The sequence below is a fragment of the Cervus canadensis genome, chromosome 3 (genome assembly GCF_019320065.1).
Source record: "Cervus canadensis isolate Bull #8, Minnesota chromosome 3, ASM1932006v1, whole genome shotgun sequence".
Taxonomy (NCBI): Eukaryota; Metazoa; Chordata; class Mammalia; order Artiodactyla; family Cervidae; genus Cervus; species Cervus canadensis.
The window spans coordinates 12,846,206-12,872,884 of record NC_057388.1 but is presented as its reverse complement, the minus strand read 5'-3'; the positions used below and the strand labels follow the sequence as shown (position 1 = coordinate 12,872,884).

General features: G+C 36.6%; 1 protein-coding gene across 1 annotated transcript; it reads left to right on the top strand.

The window, feature by feature from the left end:
* The first annotated feature begins 1,809 nt into the window (after nt 1–1,809).
* Nucleotides 1,810–24,753, top strand: SEM1 (SEM1 26S proteasome subunit). Its single transcript, XM_043462663.1, has 3 exons — nt 1,810–2,011; nt 20,023–20,116; nt 24,556–24,753. Exons 1-3 carry the CDS (start codon nt 1,936–1,938, stop codon nt 24,596–24,598), a joined length of 213 nt encoding a protein of 70 aa, XP_043318598.1. The 5' UTR covers nt 1,810–1,935; the 3' UTR covers nt 24,599–24,753.
* The last annotated feature ends 1,926 nt before the right edge of the window (nt 24,754–26,679 follow it).

The following is a 26,679-nucleotide window of genomic DNA, read 5'->3' as shown; positions in this document are numbered from 1 at the left end:
AAATTCACCATTTTGTAGTGTACACTTCAGTGGATTTTAGTATATTCACTATACTGCAACCATCATCACTATCCGGTTCCAGAGGACTTTCATCACTCCACAAAGAAACCTTCAACTTATCAGCAATTAGTCCCAAATCTCCCTTATCCATCTCTTAGTAGGCATTAATGTCTCTATTTCTTCAGATATGTCCTTTGGAATATCTTTTATCTATGCACAAAATGGCTGTCTCAGATATGTGATCTGGTTTTCATTCTTTGCTGCCTAAATGAAACTGCCTGCCCAAAGCTTCGCCTTGGTGGGTGGGTTGCCAGGAGCATATGTAATATGTATAACAGAGGGTACAGTAGAGAGTATGAAACTCTAAGAGACCTCACTGTCTACATTTACTTCCAATTTTAAATTTTCCTCATCTTTCAGTAATTTGGTATTTAGTTATATAACATGCCAAATTACATACACTTTGAACTTAATTTGAAGACAGCTGTTTTCAGTAATCAATACAAATAAAAACAGTATTATAAGAACCATTTTATTTAAAAAAAAATTTACATCTAAGTTCCCAAATTCTGGTCCAAATTTGTGCTCTTATTTCATTGCTCCATCATCTGTATGTGCGCACACATTCTGTTCATTTCTCAGACAATTTTATTTTAAAATAGAGATTCAAATGTATTACAGTTCACTATGATTTACCTGTTTACATGTCTCTGAGTGGAATATGAACTCCTTGAAGGAAGGCCTTTGTCTATGTTTGATTTTCAGCACACTGCCTGGTACATGGTAAAAAATAATGTTGAATGAAGGAATGTGATTTAAATACATAAACAATGCATCAAAACCTACAATAATACCCAATTATATACATATACATATAATTGGGTATTATAAAACAACTCCTCTATAATACTACCTGTGTTAGTTGCTTAGTTACATCCACTCTTTGCAACCCATGGACTGTAGCCCACCAAGCTCCTCTGTCCATGGAATTCTCCAGGCAAGAATACAGCAGTGGGTAGTTATTTCCTTCTCCAGGGGATCTTCCCAACCCAAGGATAGAACCCAGGTCTCCTTCATTACAGGCAGATTCTTTACCATGTGAGCCACCAGGGAAGCCCAATATTGTATACTACATATACACATATCATCTAATGTTTTATGTAGTTCACAACTATATTTAAAATAATACTCAATATTTGAAAAATTCAAAATGACATATTTAGAACACCATAAAACGTCACATGTATAGTTTTACATAGTATTCTAATACCTTGTAAATTAGTTATTACATACACATATACACAGCACACTGTTTAGCAGGGTATTTACCATAGTTTAAGCACAAGACAGAAGAAAATTGAGCAATGAAAAAGCTTGGAGATTAAGGTCAGGCAATCAAGCCTGCATTTGGATTGTTTAGCACTACCTGAGTGATGCAGGCTATTCTTTCTGAGTCTGAATTTTTTGTGCTGTGGAGACATTTAATTTCATGGTTAGGGAACTGGTTTAAGGGTGGAGTTAATCTAATTTAAGAACCTGCACTTGGCCGACCTTTGACGAACTTTAGCAAACACTTCATCCCTCAGCCTAAACCAAATAACTGGGTTTATTTTTTCCACACATTAAGAGTCTTTTCCAGTCAGGGAAACCTACCGTGTTTCTCAATCTGTCAAGTCAGAGAGTCCGGGTAAAATGGTAAAGGCATAAAACAATCCATCTTTCTAACTCTGAGTAACTGCTAAACCCGCAGGAAGCGCTGGGCGGACCTCCAGTATCCCAGCATTCCTTGCGGTACCCGGTTGCTCTTCTCCCCTATCTCTATGGTAGAGTCAGCATAGAGGCGGCAACGGCAACGGCGGATCCTGCTGCGGTGAGCAAGAACGAGGGTTCGAACTCTCTTACTCGCCTGAGAGCTTTTGGGCTCGTGGGGTCACGATGTCAGAGAAAAAGCAGCCGGTAGACTTGGGTCTCCTGGAGGAGGACGACGAGTTCGAGGAGTTCCCTGCGGAAGGTAGGCCGCGGCCCCTGGACCTTGTGGACCGTGACTCAGGCCTCCGAGTGGAGGCGGTGCGAGAGAAGGGCCCGGCCGGGGGGCGCCGGTGGGAAGTGAGGGCCGTGCTGTTGGGACTCGAGGCCCTGCTCGCTCGACCCTTCACGGCTGGCTTCGGGTCGGAGTGTCACGGTGGGATTCACCTCAGCAGTGAGGCTAAATGCTCTGTTTCCTCACTGGGAGGAGCCACGGTGGTTCCCCAGCCCGAATCCGGGGTGGTGTGTCCTATTACGCTTCAGCTCGGTTACCCGCCGCCTCGTTCGTATCTACACAATCTCTTTTCCCTTTATTTATTGTTGTCGTTATTTTATTATTTGTTTTAGCAATCTTCCTTTGCCTTGAACCGTTCCAGAGTTAAATTGTTCCTAGTTAGACCAGTGCTGCTTACTTTCAGGATTTCACACATGAAGAATGGGAGGATCAGGTGTTGATGCTTAATACCCGTTATTGCCTTTCCCTTGTTCCTCATTCGTTTTTGATCACGTAAAGTTTTAGGATTTATAAAACCCTAAGACGTCTGCATTTTTGTTAGCTTCTAGGTTGCCAAGAGAAACTTGAGTTATCTCATTGTAGGTAATAGCAAATAGGTAACAGTGACTGAGTGGTTGCTTGTCTTGAGTCATTTGCTTGTATTAACTTAATTCATCTTCACAAGTCTAGTAAATAGGAACTGGTATTAACATTTTTCAGATAAACAAACAGAAGCTTAGAAAAGTTAAGAAACTTGCCCAGTGTTGCATAACTGGCTCGAAAAAATGGACAGCTGGTTCAGTTGACACAAGCACTCTTTAACTCTTTAGCTGTAGAGCTTCTGTTTGTTAGATCGTTGTTGCCAGTTAGATTTCCAAAATTAATTGGTTTTTACGGACTAATTGTTATGCATAGGATAAATATTTGTCTCCTAATGAAAGGAGTGACCTTTCTGAAAGTGGTAGAGAATTGGGGTTGATGGTGAACAAATCTGTTACATTAAACAGTTATTGCATCACCACAGTCTTCCTAAGTTGTACTCCTACTGTGCATAAAACCACATAGCTGTAACACTTGTTATTTTTATTTATAGTGTATTCTGTTTAGTGGAAGAAGACAAAATATTTGATATAGTTAGCATTTATTCATTGTTTATCAGATACAAGATACAATATTAGGCACTTTATCTACATTTTATACTCTAATTTTCATAACTCTAAGGAAACTGAGGCTCAGAGATTGTAAAAGCGTGTCATTAAGTAGTTGTCAGGATCTGAATCTGGGTCCCCAACCGAAGCAAAGTTCAGCCTAAATCCCTAACGTTTAGCAAAGTGCCTGGGACATGGTAGGTGGTCAGTAAATGCTTGTTGAATGAATGAACCTGTGTTTAAGATAAGTACTTGAGAATTGACTGATTAAAAAGTATGGTGGCTCAGATGGTAAAGCGTCTCCCTACAATGCGGAAGACCTGGGTTTGATCCCTGGGTCGGGAAGATCCCCTGGAGAAGGAAATGGCAACCCACTCCAGTACTCTTGCCTGGGAAATTCCATGGACAGAGGAGCCTGGTAGGCTACAGTCTCTGGGGTTGCAAAGAGTCAGACAGGACTGAGCAACTTCTCTTTCACTTCTTCAAAGATAATTGTGTACCTGATGATACATTTGATGTTTCAGCAGCTTTCATCAGTTTTTGCAGAATATGTTATTCTTGTTCTAAGTTTGTTTGTCAGCATCAATTTATCCAAAATATTGGTAGTTACATATGTTAAAAAAAATCTTATTAAAGTTAAAAGGGAAAGCAAAGAATATTTTTCCTTCTGAACAGACCGGTTTTCTTTCTCAACTGGTTTGTTAGCATAAGTAACTCACCATTTATTGGACACCTTACAGAAAATTTATCATCTTCAGGTTTGAATATGTGGAACTTTACTCATTCAGGAAACTTGCTGTTTAGAATGAGAAATAACATTTGCATGTTCATATTTTTATGTTCTCCAGCTTATAATTCAAACAGGTAAAGTCAGAGAAGTGCTGTTCAAAGCAGTACTTTGAAACTGGCCCATTTTGAATCTTTCAGTATTTCAGTTTTCAGATCAGCTGCTAGTGCCCTGAATTATTTTTCAAGCCTTTTCCCTTCTTTGGAGATTCTTTTCCTTGTGATTGTCTTTATGGTAAATATGCCGTTGATAAACTTGCTAGCAGATAATGCTTAAAATTGCCTATAATCATCTGGTTGGTTTATAGGAGGTCTTACTTTCAATGGCCTGTTGGGTTCTATGCTCCAGAAAGTGGGTGATGTCCATTATCTAGGGTAGCTTTCAGTTAAGAGCCCATTTCATGAAAGCCATTGCTGAAATTGTGTATCTTTGGTTTGACTAAAAGATTGTAGGTCTTTTGAGGGTATTGTTGCTTCATCTCATTCTGGATAAGAATGTGTTTGGTAGGGTGTCAATTCAGTCATAAGGAAAGGGAATTTCTGTTTTAGAAAGTAAACTAAAATAATGTGTTTTCATGGAGACTTCATTGTTTCTTCTGAATAGGTCGTCTTCAGAGCGAGGTGTAACATGTAGGGTGATTTTCTGAAGGTGCAAGGGAACAAATGCTCCTTTTTATAATTTAGAATGAAAATAAAAATTATCAAATGAGATCTAATTAAAAGCTTCTGCAGCAAAGGAAACCATAAACTAAACAAAAAGATTACAGATGAGGAGAAAATATCTACAAATGAAGGGACATACAAGGGGTTACTCTCCAGACTATTTTAAACTTTAAAACTGTGGATCTGTATTACATTGTTAGTCTTCATGATTCTAATTGGTGGATATGTAATCTGGTCATACAGAGAAGGCAATGGCAACCCACTCCAGTGTTCTTGCCTGGAGAATTCCAGGGACGGGGGAACCTGGTGGGCTGCCGTCTATGGGGTCGCACAGAGTCGGACACGACTGAAGTGACTTAGCAGCAGCAATCTGGTCATAAACAGGAACTATTAAAAATCACGTTTAGGATCTTCATGAATTCTGCAGCTTCTTGACTATAAACTGCTTGAGTATAGGCTTTATTGGAAGACTTTCCACATTTTGAGAATGATCATAATAGTTTTGGAGGCTTGGAATGGTTAGAATTTTAGAACTGGAAAGCAACTTAAAGTCAAGAGAAGCTCTAGCACTTGTCAAGATCTTATAGCTAGGTAAGTAGTAGCAGGGTGGCGCCTAAAATTGAACTACTCTGTAATATATTTGAAATTTTAAAGAATTTTGTAAATCAGACATACTTTGAAAAGCTATTAAAATATTTTCATTAATCTCATTTCTTTTACAGTGAGAAGTGGGTGTGAATAAAAATGGGAAGAACAAGTGAGCTTTTAAGTTCTTTTATTCGCTTCTTCCTGTGCCGGAATTGAGAGGTTTTTTCCCCCTTTTTTGAGGGGAAAGAATATTTAAAATGAACCTGATTTTGCCTTTAGAAGCAATGATGTTTACAAGAAATTACTGTTACACTTAGTAGTCTGTACCTTTTCTATAAACCAGTGGAACTGCTGTGCTAGCTGAAGCAGACTGTGTGCTAAGTCGATTCAGTCGTGTCCGACTCTGTGTGACCGTATGGACTGTAGCCCGCCAGGCTTCTCTGTCCGTGGAATTTACCAGGCAAGAATACTGGAGTGAGTTACCATCTCCTCCTTCAGGGGATCTTCCCAACCCAGGGATTGAGCATGAGTCTGATGGTTCCCTAATGCTAGTATTAAGCACCTGCTATGCATAGTCCTGCAGAAGGAGGAGTTGTCCTATGAAAAATGTCACTGAGAAATATTTATGTGAACATTGGATACCAACTGAGCTAAATCCTCAACAAGAAGGTTCCTTAAAATCTTAAATGTTGAAAGTAGATACAGCTAATACCATGCCAGATACTATACTAGTCAGTTTACCTAGAACCAGAGGGGCTTCGGTATAGTGGACACGTAAATTAAATCACGTTTAAATTAGTTGCATGGTAGTAGCAAGAAACATAGAATTTATGTTAACTAAAATCTTTTAAGAAAAAAGAGAAATAACAGTGAGGGACTTCCCTGGTGGTCTAGTGGCTAAGACAGCTCCCAGTGCAGGGAGTGCGGGTTCCATCGCTGGTCAGGAAACTAGATCCTGCATGCCACAACCAAAAGTTCCCATGCTGCAACTAAAGATTACACATGCCACAACTAAGATCCGGCGCAGCCAAATTAATAATAATAATAATAAAAAGAGTGGGTCATGCCTCAGTCTTATATATATTTAAAAAAATGATAAATATAATACATGCTAAAGTACATATGTGATTTCTGTTCATGGTAATCATGTGCAAGAAGAAAGTTTTTGAGCCCCAGGATGGAATCTGGGATCAGACTTATGTTCAGAATACACCATTCATTAAGTTTTAACTTGTCAATGCATAGTAGTTACTTAAATTCTTTAAAATATTTTTGCAGCAGAATATATAAGATGATTATATAAGTAGCTGTTTATTTATTTAAAAGTTAAACCTATAAAAAGGTATAAATTTAAATGTGAAAGCACTGTTTCTCCTGCTTTCCCCCAAAACAATTCCCATGCTTCATATAACCAGTTAAACACTTCTTTTAGTATCCTTCCAGAACTTATATATGCGATATATGTGTGTTTGTATGTTTCCTCACGAAGGACAGTATTGTATATACTGTTTTTCTACTTGCTTTTACGTTATATATCTTAGACATGTGTCACATTAATATAAACATCCATCTCATGCTTTTTAATAGTTGTGTTCTACTAGTCCATTGTATGCACATTAAATAATCTATAAATATCTATTGATATCTGGTGGTTTTAGGTTTTTGTTTGCTTGTTTTTATGCTTTGCTTTTTGCTGTTACAGAATATATTGAGGTGAATATTCTTATATCTTTGCTTTTGTTCTTATTTGTAAGATAAATTCTTAGAAGTTGTCAAGTCAAAATTCATTTTTAATTTTTAAATATAATTTTTATTTTAAAAATTATAAACGCACAGAATAATTGAAAGTATAATACAAACATCTCCCCCTGCCCCAGCTACTTGAGAGTAAGTTGCCAACCTGATGTTCATCACCTCTACGTATTTTAATGTGTATGTCCTACAAAGACATAACCTCAGTACAATATACAAAATTGGAAGTTAACACACAGATGTATAACTATCGTCAAGTCCACAGGTACCTTTCAGGTTTCTTCAGTTGTTATAACAATATTTTAATTAAGATCATGGATTACATTCAGTTGTCTCTTCTGCGTTCCTCTTGTCTTCTTCAGTCTACAGCAGGTGTCTCTGTTTGACTTTCATGATTTTGATACTTTTGAAGATTATAGGCAAGTTATAGTATGCTTCTCAACTTAGATTGGGCTCATATTTCTATATGATTAGATTTAGGTTCTACATCTTTTATGTGCTTGTATAAAACCATGGGTTCAGATAGATATCTGTAGTTTACAGTTCAACACCATAGGGCTCATTCTAGTTTATTCCCTTTCCACATTTGTAACTCTCTTCCCCAATAGTGAGCAGCCTGGCTCCTGTTATCATAAATGTCTATTGAGTGATTGTCCTTCCTAACCAATGTTTGTTGCCCTCTCCACCCCACAGATCCCCTTGTTATCTCCCTTGGGCTTGAACATTTTTATGCTAGGCCACTGTCCCCTCTCCTTCTTCTAGTCTTAGATGGTTTCGTCACTCTGTCTTGGCTATGACACAGCAACCACACAACACTGCCCCTCCACAGGATTGCCCTCCTGGCTCTGCTTGAGCTCTGACACCTTTTCAGAACCAGGTACCTTTTGAATTTTGACATAGTCTCAAGTTGCCTTTTACAAGTGTTAGTTGCTCAGTCATTTCTGACTCTTTGCAAACCCCCGTGGACTGTAGCCCTCCAGATTCCTCTGTCCATGGGATTCTCCAGGCAAGAAGACTGGAGTGGGTTTGCCATTTCCTTCTCCAACTATAGTTCACCTTTTCCCTCAGAAGGTTACCTACACTCCATATTAAACATTTTAGCCTTTACAAACCCGAGGGATGAAAATGGAATTGTATCATTTTGATTTGGATTTATTTCTTCGAGTGACATTGACCATCGCATTTTTTCTTGAATTGTTACCCTCTTAATCCTCAGTTCCTTCATGTAATTTGTGGATAATAATTGGAGTCATGTAAAGCTTATATGATTGTATCAGTCTGTTTTGAGCTGCCATAACAAAATACCGTAGATTGAGTGACTTAAACAATAATAATTTATTTTTTTGCAATTTGGATTGTGGGAAGTCTGAGATTAAGTGTTAACCTATTCAATACCTGGCAAGGGTTCTCCTCCTGGCTTGCAGATTGTTGCCTTCCCACCATATCCTTACAAGGTAAAGAGAAAGAGAGCTATCTGGATTCTCTTCTTCTAACAACACTAATTTCATTATGAGGATTCTACTCTCATGATTTCATACTACCTTCATTACCTTCTAAAGTGCCCATCTCCAAATACCATCACAGTGAGAGTGATTAGGGCTTCAACATATAAATTTCAGGGTTGGAGGACACAAGCATTCAGTCCAGAAGAGTGATATATTTTATGTACAGTATAGAGTTTGGCAAGAAGTTGGTATTCAATGAACATTAGTCCCCCCTTTTTTCCCTCCCTCCTAATCTTCTTAAGGATTTGGATTTTTGCATGTTTGGTATTTATTTAATTTGAACCATTTTTGACAAATATTTTGTAATTTTCAGTTCAGTTCAGTAGCTCAGTCGTGTCCGACTCTTTGTGACCCCATGAATCGCAGCACGCCAGGCCTGCCTGTCCATCACCAACTCCCGGAATTTACTCAGACTCATGTCCATCGAGTCGGTGATGCCATCCAACCATCTCATCCTCTGTCACTTCCTTCTCCTGCCTTCAATCTTTCCCAGCATCAGGGTCTTTTCCAATGAGTCAACTCTTCACATGATTTTGTAATTTTAGATGTATCCAAAATTAAGCTTGTTGAGCTTGTGGATTATTTGATTATTGTTTAGTATTAAAAACTTATAAATTAAAAAGCATTGTCAGAAGTTTTTCCAAAAATATTTTTTAAAATAGTTGGTTATTTACATAAAATATGAAGAGATGTACTGGCACACATTGTTTTAAGAATGTGTACAAGTGTATAGGAGATATAAAGAAACACAGTGGACTGAAAAACCCCCAGTCAAGATACTAGTGCTTGCCAGAACTTTGTGAGAGGTGTGACTCAGGATATTAAACAGTAAAACTACTTGGAAAAACTATTTGCTTATATTTAACTTAGTGGAATGAAGAAGCTTTAAGCAGTTGTGATTTAAATGGTGTTCAGCATTATGTAGTAATGTTTTTAAGCATAATCCATTGAAAGATGTGCTGAACAGTGAAAATGAGGGGAAAATAGAAGTTTCAGAAACTATACTTACACTCTTCTGAAGTATTAAAAATTCACCAAATACTTTTTTTCCCCCAATTTTCTGTTCGATTTTTGATGTAATGCTTGGTAGAAATGGTATTATCTTCATTCTGGATCCAGTTTCTCTTTTTTAGCTCCATCACCCCTTAAGTTTCCTTGCAGTGGTTAGCACGTAATAAATTATTAATTGGATATATATTTGTAGAGTGCTTCCTATAAATCTGGCACTGAAAGGTGCAGAATGAGAATGATTCTAACTGCCATTTATCAGTACAAAGTGCTTTAGATAGTTTTATGTAATCCTCAGCAGCCTAATGACAGTTTTATAATTGGGGTTCAGCAAAATAACTTAACCAAGGACAAAGTTAACTAGAAGCTGCATTGAGTCAAATTTGACTCTTTAGGTAGATATTTGTCTTTGAATTTAGTGATATAAATGTCAGTGGAGATACGGATCAGTAAGTTTTCATGCCAGGCTTGCGCTTTTTAGTATTTTGCAGGTGCTTATCCTGTGGGGAGGGCTCCAAGCCTTTCTCTCCCCACCCCCAATTAAACCAGAACACCTTTGCTTTTGACTGTGTTTATCTCTTGGGTTTCTGGGTAAGATTTTGCTTGGTTTCCTTCCAGTGGAAGGGGAGTTACTGGTGGTGTGGGGATTAAGCCATTGATAGTGAAGTGCAGCAGCAGTTTAAAAGAAGGGGAAATTATTTCCAGTTGTGTACCATGTGAGGCAGCAGCATTTGAACAGAGCTTTCAAAATGTAGAAATGTAGGAAAGGGATTTCCAGAAAAAAAGAGGAGTAAATAGTTGGAGGTAGAAAATCAGTGTGTATGTGTGTTTTATTTGACTATGAAGTTGTTGCGCATGCAGGTAGTTTGGGGCCTAATCGTGGAAAGCTTTAAGCCACATGACCAGTTTGGACCTGATCCTTAGGTAGATGAGAAGGGGGGAGGATTGTTTGATATGTGTAAGTTTCCTTAGGCAATAGGAAGTTTAGGAAAAATTAACCCAGCAGAATTAATTTGAAAGGATAGAAAGAAAGAGTCAGGGAAGCTAATTAGCAAATTGTTCAAATAGCTTAGTTAGGACTGCTGCTGCTGCTAAGTCGCTTCAATCCTGTCCGACTCTGTGCGACCCCATAGACGGCAGCCCACCAGACTCCGCCGTCCCTGGGATTCTCCAGGCAAGAACACTGGAGTGGGTTGCCATTTCCTTCTCCAGTGCATGAAAGTGAAAAATGAAAGTGGAGTCGCTCAGTCATGTCTGACTCTGTGCGACCCCATGGACTGCAGCCCACCAGGCTCCTTTGTCCATGGGACTTTTCCAGGCGAGAGCACTGGAGTGGGGTGCCATTGCCTAGGACTAAGGGCCTGTAATAGGTTGTTACTAGGAAAGAATGATGCAGAAAGAGCAAGGAAGCTTTGGCAACTAGTGTGGGAATAGGAAAAAATCAGGGATTGTGATTTTGCACTTCCATGACTAGTGGAAGACCAATGGTGGAAAAGATAAGAATAGTTAATGATTTTGGGGAATTTTATAGAATTAAAGAGAACTAAAGAGCTAATCAACAAAGAGGACCAAAGTCAGCATGTTTGTAGTGCGATTTGATACACACACACACACACACACACGCACACACAACATATATTGTTGTTGTTCAGTCGCTAAGTTATATCTGACGCTTTGTGACCTCATGAATTGCAGCACGCCAGGCTTCCCTGTCCTTCACTGTCTCCCAGTGTTTGCTCAAACTCACGTCCATTGAGTTGGTGATGCCATCCAACCATCTCATCCCCTGTTGCCCGCTTCTCTTCCTGCCCTCAATCTTGCCCAGCATCGGGGTCTTTTCCAGTGAATTGGCTCTTCGTATCAGGTGGCCAAAGTATTGGAGCTTCAGCATCAGTCCTTCCAATGAATATTCAGGGTTGATTTCTTTTAGGATTGACTGATTTGAACTCCTTGCTATCCGAGGGACCCTCAAGAGTCTTCTGCAGCTCCATGGTTCAAAAGCATCAGTTCTTCGGTATTTAGCCTTATTTATGGTCTAACTCACACATCCATACATGACTACTTGGAAAAACCATAGCTCTGACTATACATACCGTTGTTGGCAAAGTGATGTCTGCTTTTCAATATACTGTCTAGGTTTGTTGCAGTCACAGTCCACAATCATTTTGAAGCCCAAGAAAATAGTCTGTCACTGTTTTCATTTTTTCCCCATGTATTTGCCATGAAGTGATAAGACTAGATGCCATGACCTTAGTTTTTTGAATGTTGAGTTTTAAGCCAGATATGTTTAATTTTAATGAAAGGAATTATTTTTGAACTTCCTTTTTTAAAAAATGTCAGAAAAATTACAGATGATTGTATAAGTCATCTTGGGCCTCTGTTTCATACTCTGAACCACAAACAACAACGTTCACCGGTAGTCTGGTAGCAACATCGTTTAAGACTTGCTTTTGGTTGTTTGCTCTGAAGTTCTTCACTGACATTTTTTATCCTTGTTGGAGAAAATTTAGGTATAGTACAATGGTGCTATGCTCTCTGTGATTTCCTAGCCACTGGGTATGTAGATGTTTTTTGTATCATGATAACCTACAGAAATGAAATTTTATAAAAAAAGTTTGATATGTTTTATACAACTTAAGCAGGAACATGTGTAAATTTATCTCAGAATGACTAGATATAGTGTGGCTTTATTATCATATTTATGACTAATGATGCTATTTGCAACTGTTGCTGTTTCACCTATGGTGGTGAATGTACAACTTAAAACTTTTTTTACCTTTCCTTTGTTTCTTTTATAAAATTTTTCTTCTTGTAATGTTCTGTATATACATGCACATTTTTTATTTGAAGGAACTTTGTTGGAGATTAGTTTGTTTATATTCAAAGTAGTTTTACTGTTAAGGAATGAATGAAGCTTGATGCTCCTGAAAATCGCTGTAAAATAGAACATTAGCAACTCTGTTTGTTATAAATAGAATTTCCTCTACTTTTCTCCAAAGTGGTATACTTCATACTTTCAAGAAATTTCAGAATGTGTGTTGGAGAGTGGGGAGAGTAAATACTTTTAAAAACATTGAGAGAAAAACTTTTTCATACTTAAATGTCAAGGTGATACTTAGATGAAGTATTGGGATCTTTGATAACTCTGATTTTTGAAATTTAAAGCTAGTCAAAGATATAATTCTCACTGGCAACTGTGAACAAAGCCAAATTTGAAGCAAAGTCTCAAATAATTTAGGATTGCTAGAAACTTATGTATTAGGCATCTGTTATTGGTTATTTCCAATTCTGACTTCTTAAAATATGGTAATTTTTTACCAGTACACATCTGGAGGTCTGCACACTGAAGTAAACACAGCTGTGGTTATTTAAATGATTAATCACAATCTTGGCAGTGCATTTAGTGCTGAAGATACAGTGTGTACTTTGTAGTCATCTACATATTGAAGGAGGGCATTAGACATAAATCAGGTATCCTTGTTTGATTTTTATTATTTTGCCCTTTTTTAAAAAAAGTGTTTCTGAGTTTAATGCTTTAAAAGTAATTATGATTGCATGGTTATCAATGCAGTGTTACAATGGAAAAGTAAACACAGTTCAGAGATGTTTTGCAGGAGAAGTCTGCCAAATTCAGAGATTAATCAATCACATTTTATGTTGCATATGCATTTAGTTGCATTTACATATATTGTAATTTATATATATTGTAACATGTATAGTATGGAGGACTTGTAAGAGTTGGAAATAAATTTGGGGATATTATACCCTATTTAAACTTTTTATGTAATATAGTTCATTCAGTACATTCCTAGATAATAAAGAAAATCTTTGTTTACAGTTTTCGTTTAAAATAGGTTATAGATTCTGGTTTGTCTTTGTATGCTCCCTAGTGTCATAATTATGAAGTACTATATAATAATACCTAAGAAACATAGAGCCATTGTCATGAATCTTTTTTTGTGTATGTGTTCTACCTAAAATCTTGCAATGCTGTTTTTTCTCCATTCATGAGCCATCTTCTTTTTCTTGGGACTTTATTTCTGCTTTCTTTCTTTTCCTTTTCTTGCCATTAAAGCTACATGAAAGGGTTGTTAACAGAGAGAGATGTGTGATCCTTATGCTAAATGATCATCAGAATTCAACTTGATAAAGTGAAAATTGTGCTAGCCTTAAAATTTTTTAAAAGACACTGTTCAGGGACTTCCCTGGAGGTCCAGTGTTTAAGACTCCACGCTTCCACTGCAGAGAGTGTTGGTTTGATCCCTGGTCAGGAAACTGAGATTCCTGCATGCTGCAGTGAGCCTCTCCCCCCAAAAAGATAGTGTTCAAACTAGTATTTCCCATATTATTAATATGTGAAAGAGTTAAGATTTGGACTTCCTACAAAATAAGTTATTGAATCTTTTATGTTGTTCTAGATTATATGAAGCAATAAGGTACAAATTAACAGGTTTTTTTTTAGTCTCTTAAGGTTAAAAGAATTAAAGCCAACTTGAAGATATTTTAATGACACAAGTAATAACAGTATTAAAATCAGTGTTTTATTTTTTATTTATTTTTGGCCACACCTCACAGCTTGTGGAATCCTAGTTCCCCAACCAGGGATTGAACGCAGACCTTTGGCAGTGAAAGCATGGAGTCCTAATCACTGGACTTTCAGGGAATTCCCTGAAACCAACATTTTAAATCAGGTCATAATTAGATTAAAAGTTCTTATGGGCCCTCTATTTTAATTGTTCTCGAAAGGGTAGGCTTACAAGATTAAGAGAGAAATGTGAAGTAAATGTTATTTTATATTTCTGGCCTGAATCTTTTGATATATAATCATTTCCTTAAAATTTTAGGAAGCTGGTTGGTTAGAAGTGGTTCAGGCTGATGTGAGGTTTGGTGTCTTAGAATCTTAAAGTTCAGTTGTGACTTGAGCTATATCATCTCTTTTACTCAAGATCATGTATCGTATTCTAATTAATGTATTTATGTATCAAATTAATCAAATCATAATATACTCAAAATTATTTTTTGGAACATTAAACTCTATTAGATATCTTTATAAAGATTCTTTAAAATATTAGTAAAATAGATGCTTCTTTTGACAATTCCTATTTCTAGGCTTAACTCAAATATGTTTAAAGTCTGGAATTTGAGGTCATGAAATACTGTTAGAAAAAAGTTAATATTTTTTTGTAAAATAGTCTTCTCTCTTTTTTTTTTTTTTTTTTTTGGGTTAGTGGTAATGGTGGTGATTTCCAAAGAGGGGTATGCTACATAGTGATCTCTAAGGCTTTCTCTTGTTTCCAAAATTCTGAAATTTTAAATAATCTTCAGTCATTTTATAAAAACTTGAGGTATAAAGCCAAACTTTGCTAAATTGATTTAATGAAGTGATTTTGTATGAATTTTTTAATACTGGAAGGTGTTAGTGTAATTAAATCAGGAAACAAAAACATCCTAAGCCGTCCATTAGTATTATTAGATAGCTCAGAGATATAGGTTATAGGAAGACTGGAGGGGATGAGGACAAATAACATTTTATAGTCATTATTCACTTGCAATGTAAGGGATTTTGGTGTTTTTTAGTTGCCGAGTCATGTACAACTCTTCATGACTGCATGGACTGCAGCATGCCAGGCTTCCCTGTCCATCACCAACTCCTGGAGTTTACCCAAACCCATGTCCATCAAGTCGGTGATGCCATCCAACCATCTCATCCTCTGTTGTCCCCTTCTCTTCCTGCCTTCAGTCTTTCCCAGCATCAGGGTCTTTTCCAGTGAGTCAGTTCTTCACATCAGGTGGTGAAATTATTGGAGCTTCAGCATCAGTCCTTCCAATGAACATTCAGGGTTGATTTCTTTAGAATTGACTGGTTTGAACTCCTTGCAGTCCAGGGGACTCTTTAAGAGTCTTCTCTAGCACCACAGTTCAAAAGCATCAATACTTTGGCGGTGTCCCTTATTTATGGTCCAGCTCTCACATCCGTACATGACTACTGGAAAGACCATAGCCTTGACTAGATGGACCTTTGTTGGCAAAGTGATGTCTTTGCTTTTTAACACTTGTCTAGGTTTGTCATAAAAGAGATAATGGATTGCATTTTTCCATTATAAGTTCACCATCCAAGAATTTGAACTTCTGTGATTTGAAGTGCCTTGTTGAATTTTAATTAAAAGATAAAATCATGAGGTTGATTTTTAGTGATTTAGTATTAGAGAAATATATCTACTCTTTGAGCTCCTTTTTAATTTAAAATTTGATCTCAGGCTGCAACCCATACCATCTTAATGTTTCTGTTGTATACTTAATGCTGCAATTTCTGTTCCCTTTTTTTTTGCCTTAAAACAGCTCCCTTCTTTCTGAGATTTCTTTGCTCTTAGAAGAACAAAAAGAAAATTTGTATATAAGAATTTAGAGAGTAAACAGTTTATTGTTGATTGCAATGACAATATGAGAATAACAGTATTCTTTTATCCCTATACCTAACGATTAACTCTTGACTTAACAAAGTCAGTTTGCTTGTTTATGAATGTTCAGAAATGTTATTTTTTAATCTTTAACCTTGGAAATAGATATCCTTTTTTTTTTTTTTTGGCCAAACTGTGGCTCCCAGGACTTTGTTCTCTGACAGAGGATGGAATCTGTGCCCTCTACAGTGGAAGCACAGAGTCGTAACCACTGAACCTCCTGGGAAGTCCCTCGATAACACTATTTTTTTTCAAATTTGATTGCATTAGCTTTCTGATTGCTCTTCCTTAGACTGAAGGAAATCCTGAGTGTGATTCTTTCTCTAACTTCTTAATCTGTACTCACTATAAACTATAGGTGGATTCATAAATAGAATAAAAACTTTCAATTTGAAAGGTACTTCTGTAAGGAAGGAGAACATGTAAGGGTATCTCTAGCCCAGTCAACTTAGTTTTGAAATTTAGTTAATATTAGTATTGTTAAGTATTACTGTTGTTAAAGACCTCAGAAGAGTAAATAGGATTTGAATTTAGATCATTAAAAATATTTCCTCTTTGAGAATAATAATATTACTGGAATATACAAAAATATTTATGCAGATAAAAATCAGTATTTTCCATTATTGAATGCTTACTAATGAATGCCTTATTCACTACCCTATACAGAGGATTGAAACACAAGTGAGCACACACATTGCCATTGCCAATACATTTGCCTAAGTTTCCTAGGAACCTGAAATAAATTGCCTGAGAGAAACCTCCATCTTTTCAGGCATTGATATCTTAAAGAAATTTCCCACATGATGTCTCTTCAGGGAGCACTCAAAGAGATGATCATGTATTCTTACAGTAAATACAGTTGAGAATTTTACATGACTCATTCACAATACATGATATTGTTGATCTCTTCTGTCTTGAAATTTATACTCTTGATTCCACTGAAACCACCCACTGCCCTGAGATTGACCAGTCAGAGGAAGAGAACCTGAGAAACGTAGTTCCGTTTACCCGACATTTTTTTGAGGGCCTACTCTGAGCTTTCATGGTGGCTCAGATGATCAAGAATCTGTCTGCAATAAAAGGAAACTTGGGTTCAATCCCTGGGTCAGGGACGTCCCCTGGAGAAGGGATTGGCAACCCACTCTAGTATTCTTGCCTGCGAAATCCCATGAGCAGAGGAGCCTGGCCGGCTACAGTCCATGGGGTCACAAAGAGTCCAACATGACTGAGCAGCTAACACACTATGTGCCCAGTACTCAACTCTAGATATTAGAGTTCCAAATTTAATAAAATACACTTCCTACCTGAATGTTTTGAATAGTTGCTTATGGAAATAGTGGTGGTCATTTTGGGCATCAGTAAAAGATAAGTATAGAGTAAGGAGGACAGAAAAAGACCACTAATAATTCATGATAGTAGTTACTTACTAGAACCATAGCTAGGAACATTTTGATCTTAAAAAAAAATCAATAAGAAAAGGAATGAGTTAGGCTTTTCATGTAAAGCACATACAGATTTTAAGCTATTCAGCAATGGTTCATATTGGTATTATATTTATCATATTATGTACCTAACAAAACACTTTAAATGCCATATGTCAACATCATGAAAATACTTTCATGATGAACAGAAGAAAATATTTCCATTTACCTGAACCAGAAACTTGGGAGGCATCTTAGCTATCCTTTATCCTTCAACTCTCATAATTATTCATTAAGTCCTTTTCATTTCAGCTCAAAAATCTACTTAGTCTCCCCCTCCCTATTATTGCTGCCATTATGTTAAATTAAAAGAGATTATTCCCTTCATGAACTATTGAAAAGTGTTACTTGGTTGTGTCCGACTCTGTGGCCTCATGGACTGTAGCCTACCTGTGCATATGCACAACAGGTATTGTGTAGCTTAAGAGTATAGAGATAAATAAAAGTTTTTACTCTTAAGGAGCTCAGATACTCTGAATGGATATAGGCATATAAACTGAGAATTATGATTGTACAGTGTGTAGGTGTTGTGACAGAGATATACGTGAAAGAGGAGACCTTATCTCTGAAGGAAGAGAAAAGAGGGGATTAGGAAGGCTTCCAGAGGTGATATCCAGACTGATTTTTTAAAAGCTGTTTTTCTCAGATTTTGAAACTTTTAACCCTGTAGAAGTTTTTGAGGGCACAAAAAGGGGTTGTATAATGGGTGAAGGGATCAAAAGATACACATTTGCAGTTATAAAAATAAGTCATGGGAATGTCATATATAGCATGGTGACTATAGTTAGTGATACTCTGTGGCATGTTTGAAAGTTGCTGGGAGAGTAGATCTTAAAAGTCTTCATCACAAGAAAAAAAATGGTATGTATGCTGGTGATGGATTTTAATTTGATTCGTTGTGGTGATTATTTGTCAGTGTATACAAATATCAAATAATGTATACTAACACCTACTGTTACGTGTCAATTACAGTGTTATATGTCAGTTATACCTCAAAAAAAGGTCAGCAAACATCCACATTTCACCAGTTAACATTTTGTCATATTTACTTTGTTTCTATCAAAGTATGATATACATACTTGTATATACAAAGTATGAGAAGCATTTGCAAGTAAACACAACAAAATGACACTTGGTTCTTATATATTTCAGCATGCATGTCTTTTTTTTTTTTTTTCTTCTTTTTTTTCCCCTTTACTTATTTATTTATTTTTTCAGTGGGTTTTGTCATACATTGATATGAATCAGCCATAGATTTACACGTATTCCCCATCCCGATCCCCCCTCCCACCTCCCTCTCCACCCGATTCCTCTGGGTCTTCCCAGTGCACCAGGCCCGAGCACTTGTCTCATGCATCCCACCTGGGCTGGTGATCTATTTCACCATAGATAACATACATGCTGTTCTTTTGAAATATCCCACCCTCACCTTCTCCCACAGAGTTCAAAAGTCTGTTCTGTACTTCTGTGTCTCTTTCTGTTTTGCATATAGGGTTGTCATTACCATCTTTCTAAATTCCATATATATGTGTTAGTATGCTGTAATGTTCTTTATCTTTCTGGCTTACTTCACTCTGTATAAGGGGCTCCAGTTTCATCCATCTCATTAGAACTGGTTCAAATGAATTCTTTTTAACGGCTGAGTAATATTCCATGGTGTATATGTACCACAGCTTCCTTATCCATTCCTCTGCTGATGGACATCTAGGTTGCTTCCATGTCCTGGCTATTATAAACAGTGCTGCGATGAACATTGGGGTGCATGTGTCTCTTTCAGATCTGGTTTCCTCAGTGTGTATGCCCAGAAGTGGGATTTCAGCATGCATGTCTTAAAGAATAAGGACATTGTCTAAGACGATTTTACAACCATGTTTAAGAAAGTATTAAATTCTGCTTTTTATTATTTGTGTATGAGTTATCTTTTTAAAAAATAATTTTATTTATTTTTTGCTTTGCTAGTTCTTCAATATTGCATGCCCTTTTCTCTAGCTGTGGTGAGCAGGCTCGTCATAGCAGTGGCTTTTCTTTTGTGGAACATGCAAGGGTGTGCAGGCTTCAGTAGATGCAGCTCTTGGGCTCCAGAACACAGGCACAGTAGTTGTGGCACATGGGTTTAGCTGCTCTGTGGTATATGGGCTCTTCCCAGACCAGGGATTAAACTCATGTCTCCTTCATTGGCGCTGGCTGACCACTGAGCCACCAGAGAAGCCCTGAGTTATCTTTTTTTTTTTGGCAGTTTTGAATTCCAGGCTGATATCTTCCTGCTGCTCAACTTACTTTAGTGTTATTGGTGCTGTGTTTTGAAAGACTGTGTAATGAACCTTATAAAAATAAGCTCAAGGAAAAATCAACGGTAAAATATCCTCCTGAAGTTATAATAAATTTTCATGGCAAATAGAATTTTTTGTATTAACTACTGTTTTAGATTATCTGCAAATTCAAAAATTGAGAAGACAAGATAGCATCAATTGAAATTTAAAGAAGAAGATTACTGTTTCTCATAAATACGGTTTTAGATGTTTTGAATTGAGAGATTCTTAAGTAGCTTCTGAAGCTTTTGTCTTTATGGAAATAAAATATGAGAAATACTTAGCATCTGTTTGTGTTTTTTAGACTGGGCTGGTTTAGATGAAGATGAAGATGCACATGTCTGGGAGGATAATTGGGATGATGATAACGTAGAGGATGACTTCTCCAATCAGTTAAGGTAAGTTTTAAGTCAAAATTTATATACCTTAGTATTGTGAGTATGGAATTTATAACTTATATATGACAATTGACCTTTGAAATATTTTTGAATTATGAAAAGTAAGATACATTGCCTTCATCTCTTGTGTTTCTAAACATGAGTTCTTTGGGTAATTGCATGGAACTTTTGTTCTTTCTAGTCTCTTTATAAAGGTAGTTAAATAGGAACATATTTATCATTTTATCCTTGTGGGTTTAATTCTGTCACTGTTAATTTTCTACCAATATTGAACAACTGAGCAGAAATTAGAATGGTGAAGTACTCAGACCCAATGTATTATTGATGCTCAAACTGGGATTGAGATTGAGGTGTGGTGGATGTACTTTTTCCTATTCTTGTGCAGCTTAGTGTAGCTTAGTGTAGCTCAGTTGTGTCCGACTCTTTGTGACCCCATGGACTGTAGCACACCAGGCCTCCCTGTCCATCACCAACTCCCGGAGTTTACTCAGACTCGTGTCCATTGAGTCAGTGATGCCATCCAACCATCTCATCTTCTGTCGGCCCCTTCTCCTCCCACCCTCAATCTTGCCCAGCATCAGGTTCTTTTCAAATGAATCAGTTCTTCACATCAGGTGGCCAAAGTATTGGAGTTTCAGCTTCAACATCAGTCCTTGCAATGAACACCCAGGACTGATTTCCTTTAGAATGGACTGGTTGGATCTCCTTTCAGTTCAAGGGACTCTCAAGAGTCTTCTCCAACACCACATTCAAAAGCATCAATTCTTCGGCACTCGGCTTTCTTTATAGTCCAACTCTCACATCCATACATGAGCACTGGAAAAACCGTGGCCTTGACTAGACAGACCTTTGTTGGCAAAGTAATGTCTCTGCTTTTCAATATGCTGTCTAGGTTGGTCATAACTTTCCTTCCAAGGAGCAAGCATCTTTTAACTTCATGGCTGCAATCACTATCTGCAGTGATTATGGAGCCCCCAAAAATAAAGTCAGCCACTGTTTCCACTGTTTCCCCATCTATTTCCCATGAAGTGATGGGACCAGATGCCATGATCTTAGTTTTCTGAATGTTGAGCTTTTAAGCCAACTTTTTCACTCTCCTCTTTCACTTTCATCAAGAGGCTCTTTAGATCTTCACTTTCTGCCATAAGCATGGTGTCATCTGCATATCTGAGGTTATTGATATTTCTCCTGGCAGTCTTCATTCCAGCTTGTGCTTCATCCAGCCCAGTGTTTCTCATGATGTACTCTGCATATAAGTTAAATAAGCAGAGCGACAATATACAGCCTTGATGTACTCCTTTTCCTATTTGGAACCAGTCTGTTGTTCCATGTCCAGTTCTAACTGTTGCTTCTTGACCTGCGTACAGGTTTCTCAGGAGGAAGGTCAGATGGTCTGGAATTCCCATCTCTTGTGAAATTTTCCACAGTTTATTGTGATCCACACAGTCAAAGGCTTTAGCATAGTCAATAAAGCAGAAATAGATGTTTTTCTGGAACTCTCTTGCTTTTTTGATGATCCAGAGGATGTTGGCAATTTGATCTCTGGTTCCTCTGCCTTTCCTAAAATCAGCTTGAACATCTGGAAGTTCATGGTTCATGTATTGCTGAAGCCTGGCTTGGAGAATTTTAAGCATTACTTTGCTGGTGTGTGAGATGAATACAATTGTGCAGTAGTTTGAGCATTCTTTGGCATTGCCTTTCTTTGGGATTGGAATGAAAACTGACCTTTTCCAGTCCTGTGGCCACTGCTGAGTTTTCCAAATTTGCTGGCATATTGAGTTCAGCACTTTTACAGCATCATCTTTTAGGATTTGACATAGCTCAACTGGAGTTCTATCACCTCCATTAGCTTTGTTCGTAGTGATGCTTCCTAAGGCCCACTTGATTTCACATTCCATAATGTCTGGTTCTATGTGAGTGATCACACCATTGTGATCATCTGGGTCATGAAGATCTTTTTTGTACAGTTCTTCTGTGTATTCTTGCCACCTCTTCTTAATATCTTCTGTTTCTGTTAGGTCCATACTATTTCTGTCCTTTATTGAGCCCATCTTTCCATGAAATGTTCCCTTGGTATCTCTAATTTTCTTGAAGAGATCTCTAGTCCTTCCTGTTCCATTGTTTTCCTCTATTTCTTGCATTGATCACTGAGGAAGGCTTTCTTATCTCTCCTTGCTTTTCTTTGGAACTATGCATTCAAATGGGTATATCTTCCCTTTTCTCCTTTGCTTTTCACTTCTCTTCTTTTCACAGCTATTTGTAAGGCCTCCTCAGACAGCCATTTTGCTTTTCTGTATTTCTTTTTCCATGGAGATGGTCTTGATCCCTGTCTCCTGTACAGTGTCATGAACCTCTGCCCATAGTTCATCAGGCACTCTGTCTATCAGATCTAGTCCCTTGAATCTATTTCTCATTTCCATTGTATAATCATAACGGGTTTGATTTAGGTAATACCTTAATGGTTTAGTGGTTTTCCCCACTTTCTTCAATTTAAGTCTGAATTTGGCAATAAGGAGTTCATGATCTGAGCCACAGTCCGCTCCTGGTCTTGTTTTTGCTGACTGTATAGAGCTTCTTCATCTTTGGCTACAAAGAATATAATCAGTCTGATTACACAGGCCATCTGGTGATGTCCTTGTGTAGAGAGTTTATAATTGGGCTCCACCTCCTGTCATGAAGGAAAAGAGACACACAAAGCTGAATGAATTTAGTGACTTACTACCCAAATCTTAGATTGAATCTTGGGTGTTTTTTTCCTTGTTGTAGTTGTAAAATAAGGGAGAATAAATAATCTACATTGATTTTGTTAAAAGGCAGTGGAAGCTATTGTTTAAGAAATTACATCTATTTTAAATAGGAAGCATGCGGAGGACAGTTTTTATAATCTTCAATTTCCTGGGATGGGGGAGAATGCAAACATTTTAGTTAAATTTAACAAAGGAAGGGATAGAATCAGAAACTTGTGCTGATCTCTTGACTCCTAATCCAGTGTTTTACCACCAGCCCATATCATCCTCTACACCTGAGCAGAAGACAAAGATGATTCATATGAATAAGCTCTGGCTTTAATATTATTCATGGACTTTAGGTCAGTATTTATATTATAAATAAAAATTTTAAGGAAGTGAAAGAGTTTGGGGGAAATGAATAATATATATCATTCCTACCATGTATTTTTTTTTCTACCATGTAATTTTTGCATTGCATTTACATTAGATAGTGTGATAGTGTCTAAGCTAAATTATGCTTAAGAACAAATGTCTTTTTATCTTAGATATAATGATATAGGTGGTGCACATTAATCATACTTAACATTTGTACAGGGTTTTATAAATTGGCCCCCACATAATTTTATTGTGAACTTTTATAAAATCTAATTTGTGGCAGATCAGTTCCTGGTGATACTTGGAATGGTAGTTTAAATAACTGAAATTGATTACAGGACTAAAAACATTTTTGTGCAAATGTTTATACAGTGCAGATCAGCAGGACTGAAATATCAGGTTGAAAAAATTACTTAAACTTGTAAAAAGTATCTTTTGAAAGTGTTTGTACCAATACACGTTTTTGGAATTTTTATCCATATTTAAAGTTAGGAAAGGGAAAGGAGACGGTGGGACGAATGGAGTGAATAGCATGGAAACATGCCATATGTAAAAAGATGGCCAGTGGACATTCACTGTCTGATTTGGGCAGCTCAGACCAGCGCTCTGTGACATCCTGGTGGGGCGGGAGACGGGAGGGAGGTTCAAGGGGAAGGGGACATATATACACCTATGGCCAGTTTATCCTGATGTATGGCAGACAGGAACTCAATATTGTAAAGCAATTATCCTTCAGTTAATAATAAATAAGTTTAAAAAAAGTGAAGTCTTACTTAATACTTTATATTACTGTATTTATTTTGCCTACATATAGTTAATACAGAATAATTCTCACACACCCTTAAATTTGATTAATAACTTTTTGTTAGGGTGATACAGATGTCAGTATGAAAAGTAATCTCATTTTTCTTTATGTATAAATAACAGTATGATTATAAAAATCCCTGAAAGTTTGGTAGCAGTTTCTAGTGTTCTTAGCCATATGGTTAATGATACTTAAAATTTATGCTTAAATATTTATTATGAACAGAATAATTGTACAGTATTTGGAGAATATCACTAATTCCCTCACATTTCTTCCCTAAATAGATTTATCAGAAAAATAAGGAATATAAAACATAGGTTTACTAATGGGAAAGCAAAGTTTTATTGTCATTATGTTGATACACATCCAGTTTCCTTCTTAGGGACTAAAGTAAAACTGTTTGGTAGTATTTTAAATTGATGTTCAGGCTGTTAGCTCATTTATTTATTATTGTGCTATTTCTAAAAATCATCTTGTTTCTTTATCATAAAGAATGCCTAGTGATGTTGTTCTTTTGTCTTTCTTTATAGAGCTGAACTAGAGAAACATGGTTATAAGATGGAGACCTCATAGCATCCAGAAGAAGTGTTGAAACAGCCTAAACCTGAACTGTTCACTAAATTCTAGAACAGAGAGCCCAGGATGGGATACTTAAAAATGTTTATTTCATTACCTGTTTTGATTTATTTTTGTTTTTGTAACACAAAAAAATAAATGTTTTGATCTAATTTTGGTTTGGTTCGGAAGTCTTCATTTTTTGACTCTAATCATTAATTTCCTCATTGTGCTTTTTCCAGAGCTTTATTATAGACAGCAAAGTTTTCTCGTAATGATTTTCTTTTTTAATGAATTCTTTTTTTTTAATGTTAACTGAGGCTCTAAGAGGTTAAGTGATTTTGAGGCTAGAATTCATCTGATTACCAATTCAGTACTTCTCTTAAACCGCATAGATTAAATGTTGGTCTTATTTATAAATTACTTCTTTTAAGTTACATTTAACCTTAATTTCATCTATATTTTGAAAGCTTAGGCATTTACTGACATTTCTAAGGTGACCCCTTCATAACCTCTGTTTTTAAAATATTAGTTATTTTAAATTGCTGTAATTAGTTTCTGAGCCATTAATAATAATAATAGTTGATAATATTATTAGTACTTAACATCCAGAGTGGTTTGACCACAGTTCTAAGAATGATGTCTCTGTCAAAACTGAGGAAGTGGACTCAAGATATTTTGTTAACATATACACATTCTTTTTTTTTCCATATACACATTTTTATATACCACGTAACAGATTCAGTTAGCACAATTAAATTTCTGCACAGTGGTTACTATTGCCACATCTGCTTTTGTGAATGGGGAGGTTTAATTTGGTAAAGAATTCTTATAACATTCAGAATGGAGCTAATATATATAGCTTTTATTAGGAATATTTTCAAATTTTAATGTGTTACTTGTTTACAAGTAGAATCATTGGTACTCTTTGAGTATCTGAAATTTATCATGAGATAGTATTGACATGAAAAAGAGGGTTGGGCACTTCAAATATCATTTGAGGTGTGCCTTGAAATTATTTTGGGCATAGATAATTTTATTCTTCTAAGACAGGCATGCCTCTGCTTTGTCTACTAGATGAACAGATGGAATAAAAAATAAGAAAGAACTTTGGAAATTATTTTTTTTAATGATTTTTTTAATCATATAATGAAGCACAGGCAGCCATACTATTGTAGCTTGTGAAGAAATACGATGTACATTTTCTCGGTATTATGATCAGTGATTATAAGGGCATCATTAGACTCCATGTCACCCTGACAGTGTCAGGTTAGTACACAGAGGGATGGCCATCCCCTATGCCTTGAATTTAAGTTGGTGAGGTACAGTTTTGAAATTTAATAGGAATTGGGCAGAGATTTTAATGGGTTACCTCTAGTTTCTCAATGTTTTGTTCTTAATAAGTTTTCAAAATTCAGTTTAGGTGGCTTTCTCTGAGTACCTGATAATTGGTATTTGGCATCCGGATGATGAAGCACATCAGTGGCAGAAGGTTAGACCAGCCAGACAAGCTGAAGAAAATTCTCTCTATGGATTTTATGGTTAGTTGATGTTCTTTGACTTTGGATCTTCACAATGAGTCTGTGAAGCAAGCAAGAAGGGCCTGTTTATTGTAAACATTTTATCAAATGAAAACTGGATCTCAGAAAAGATAGGAGATGAAAGGGTCCAAGGTTGCTTTTGAATTGCCAGATATAGACTCGAACCCAGGTTTTTAACATTATAGTTTTTCATAATTCTAATTGAATCATTTTAAATTAAAATTGTAGGTGTAATAGTGGTCAGGTTTTTTGTTTGTTTTTTAAGAGTTTTCCTCTTTTATTTTTTCTGTATTTTATTTATTTTTTGGCCACACTGCAGATCCCTGCTCCCTGTAGTGGAAGTGTTGGAATCTTAACCACTCGGCCATCAGGGAAATCCCTGATGGTCAGCAATTTTCATCAGGCCTTGGGTTAAAATTGTTGCCATTGGATGCCATACTACTCCCACTGAATATTTAACTTAGAGGACTATGATAATGAGCCCTCTCTTTTGAAAAATAGAGTGTGTTAATAATGCTTTTTTTGTGTTTCAAGATCTGCCTCATATTTTTTAAAGGT

Excerpts from the sequence above, each read along its gene's own strand:
- SEM1 (XM_043462663.1), top strand. The coding sequence starts at position 1,936 with ATGTCAGAGAAAAAGCAGCCGGTAGACTTGGGTCTCCTGGAGGAGGAC. Across the intron at positions 2,012-20,022 it reads CGAGGAGTTCCCTGCGGAAG|ACTGGGCTGGTTTAGATGAA; the intron begins GTAGGCCGCGGC and ends TGTGTTTTTTAG. Across the intron at positions 20,117-24,555 it reads GACTTCTCCAATCAGTTAAG|AGCTGAACTAGAGAAACATG; the intron begins GTAAGTTTTAAG and ends CTTTCTTTATAG.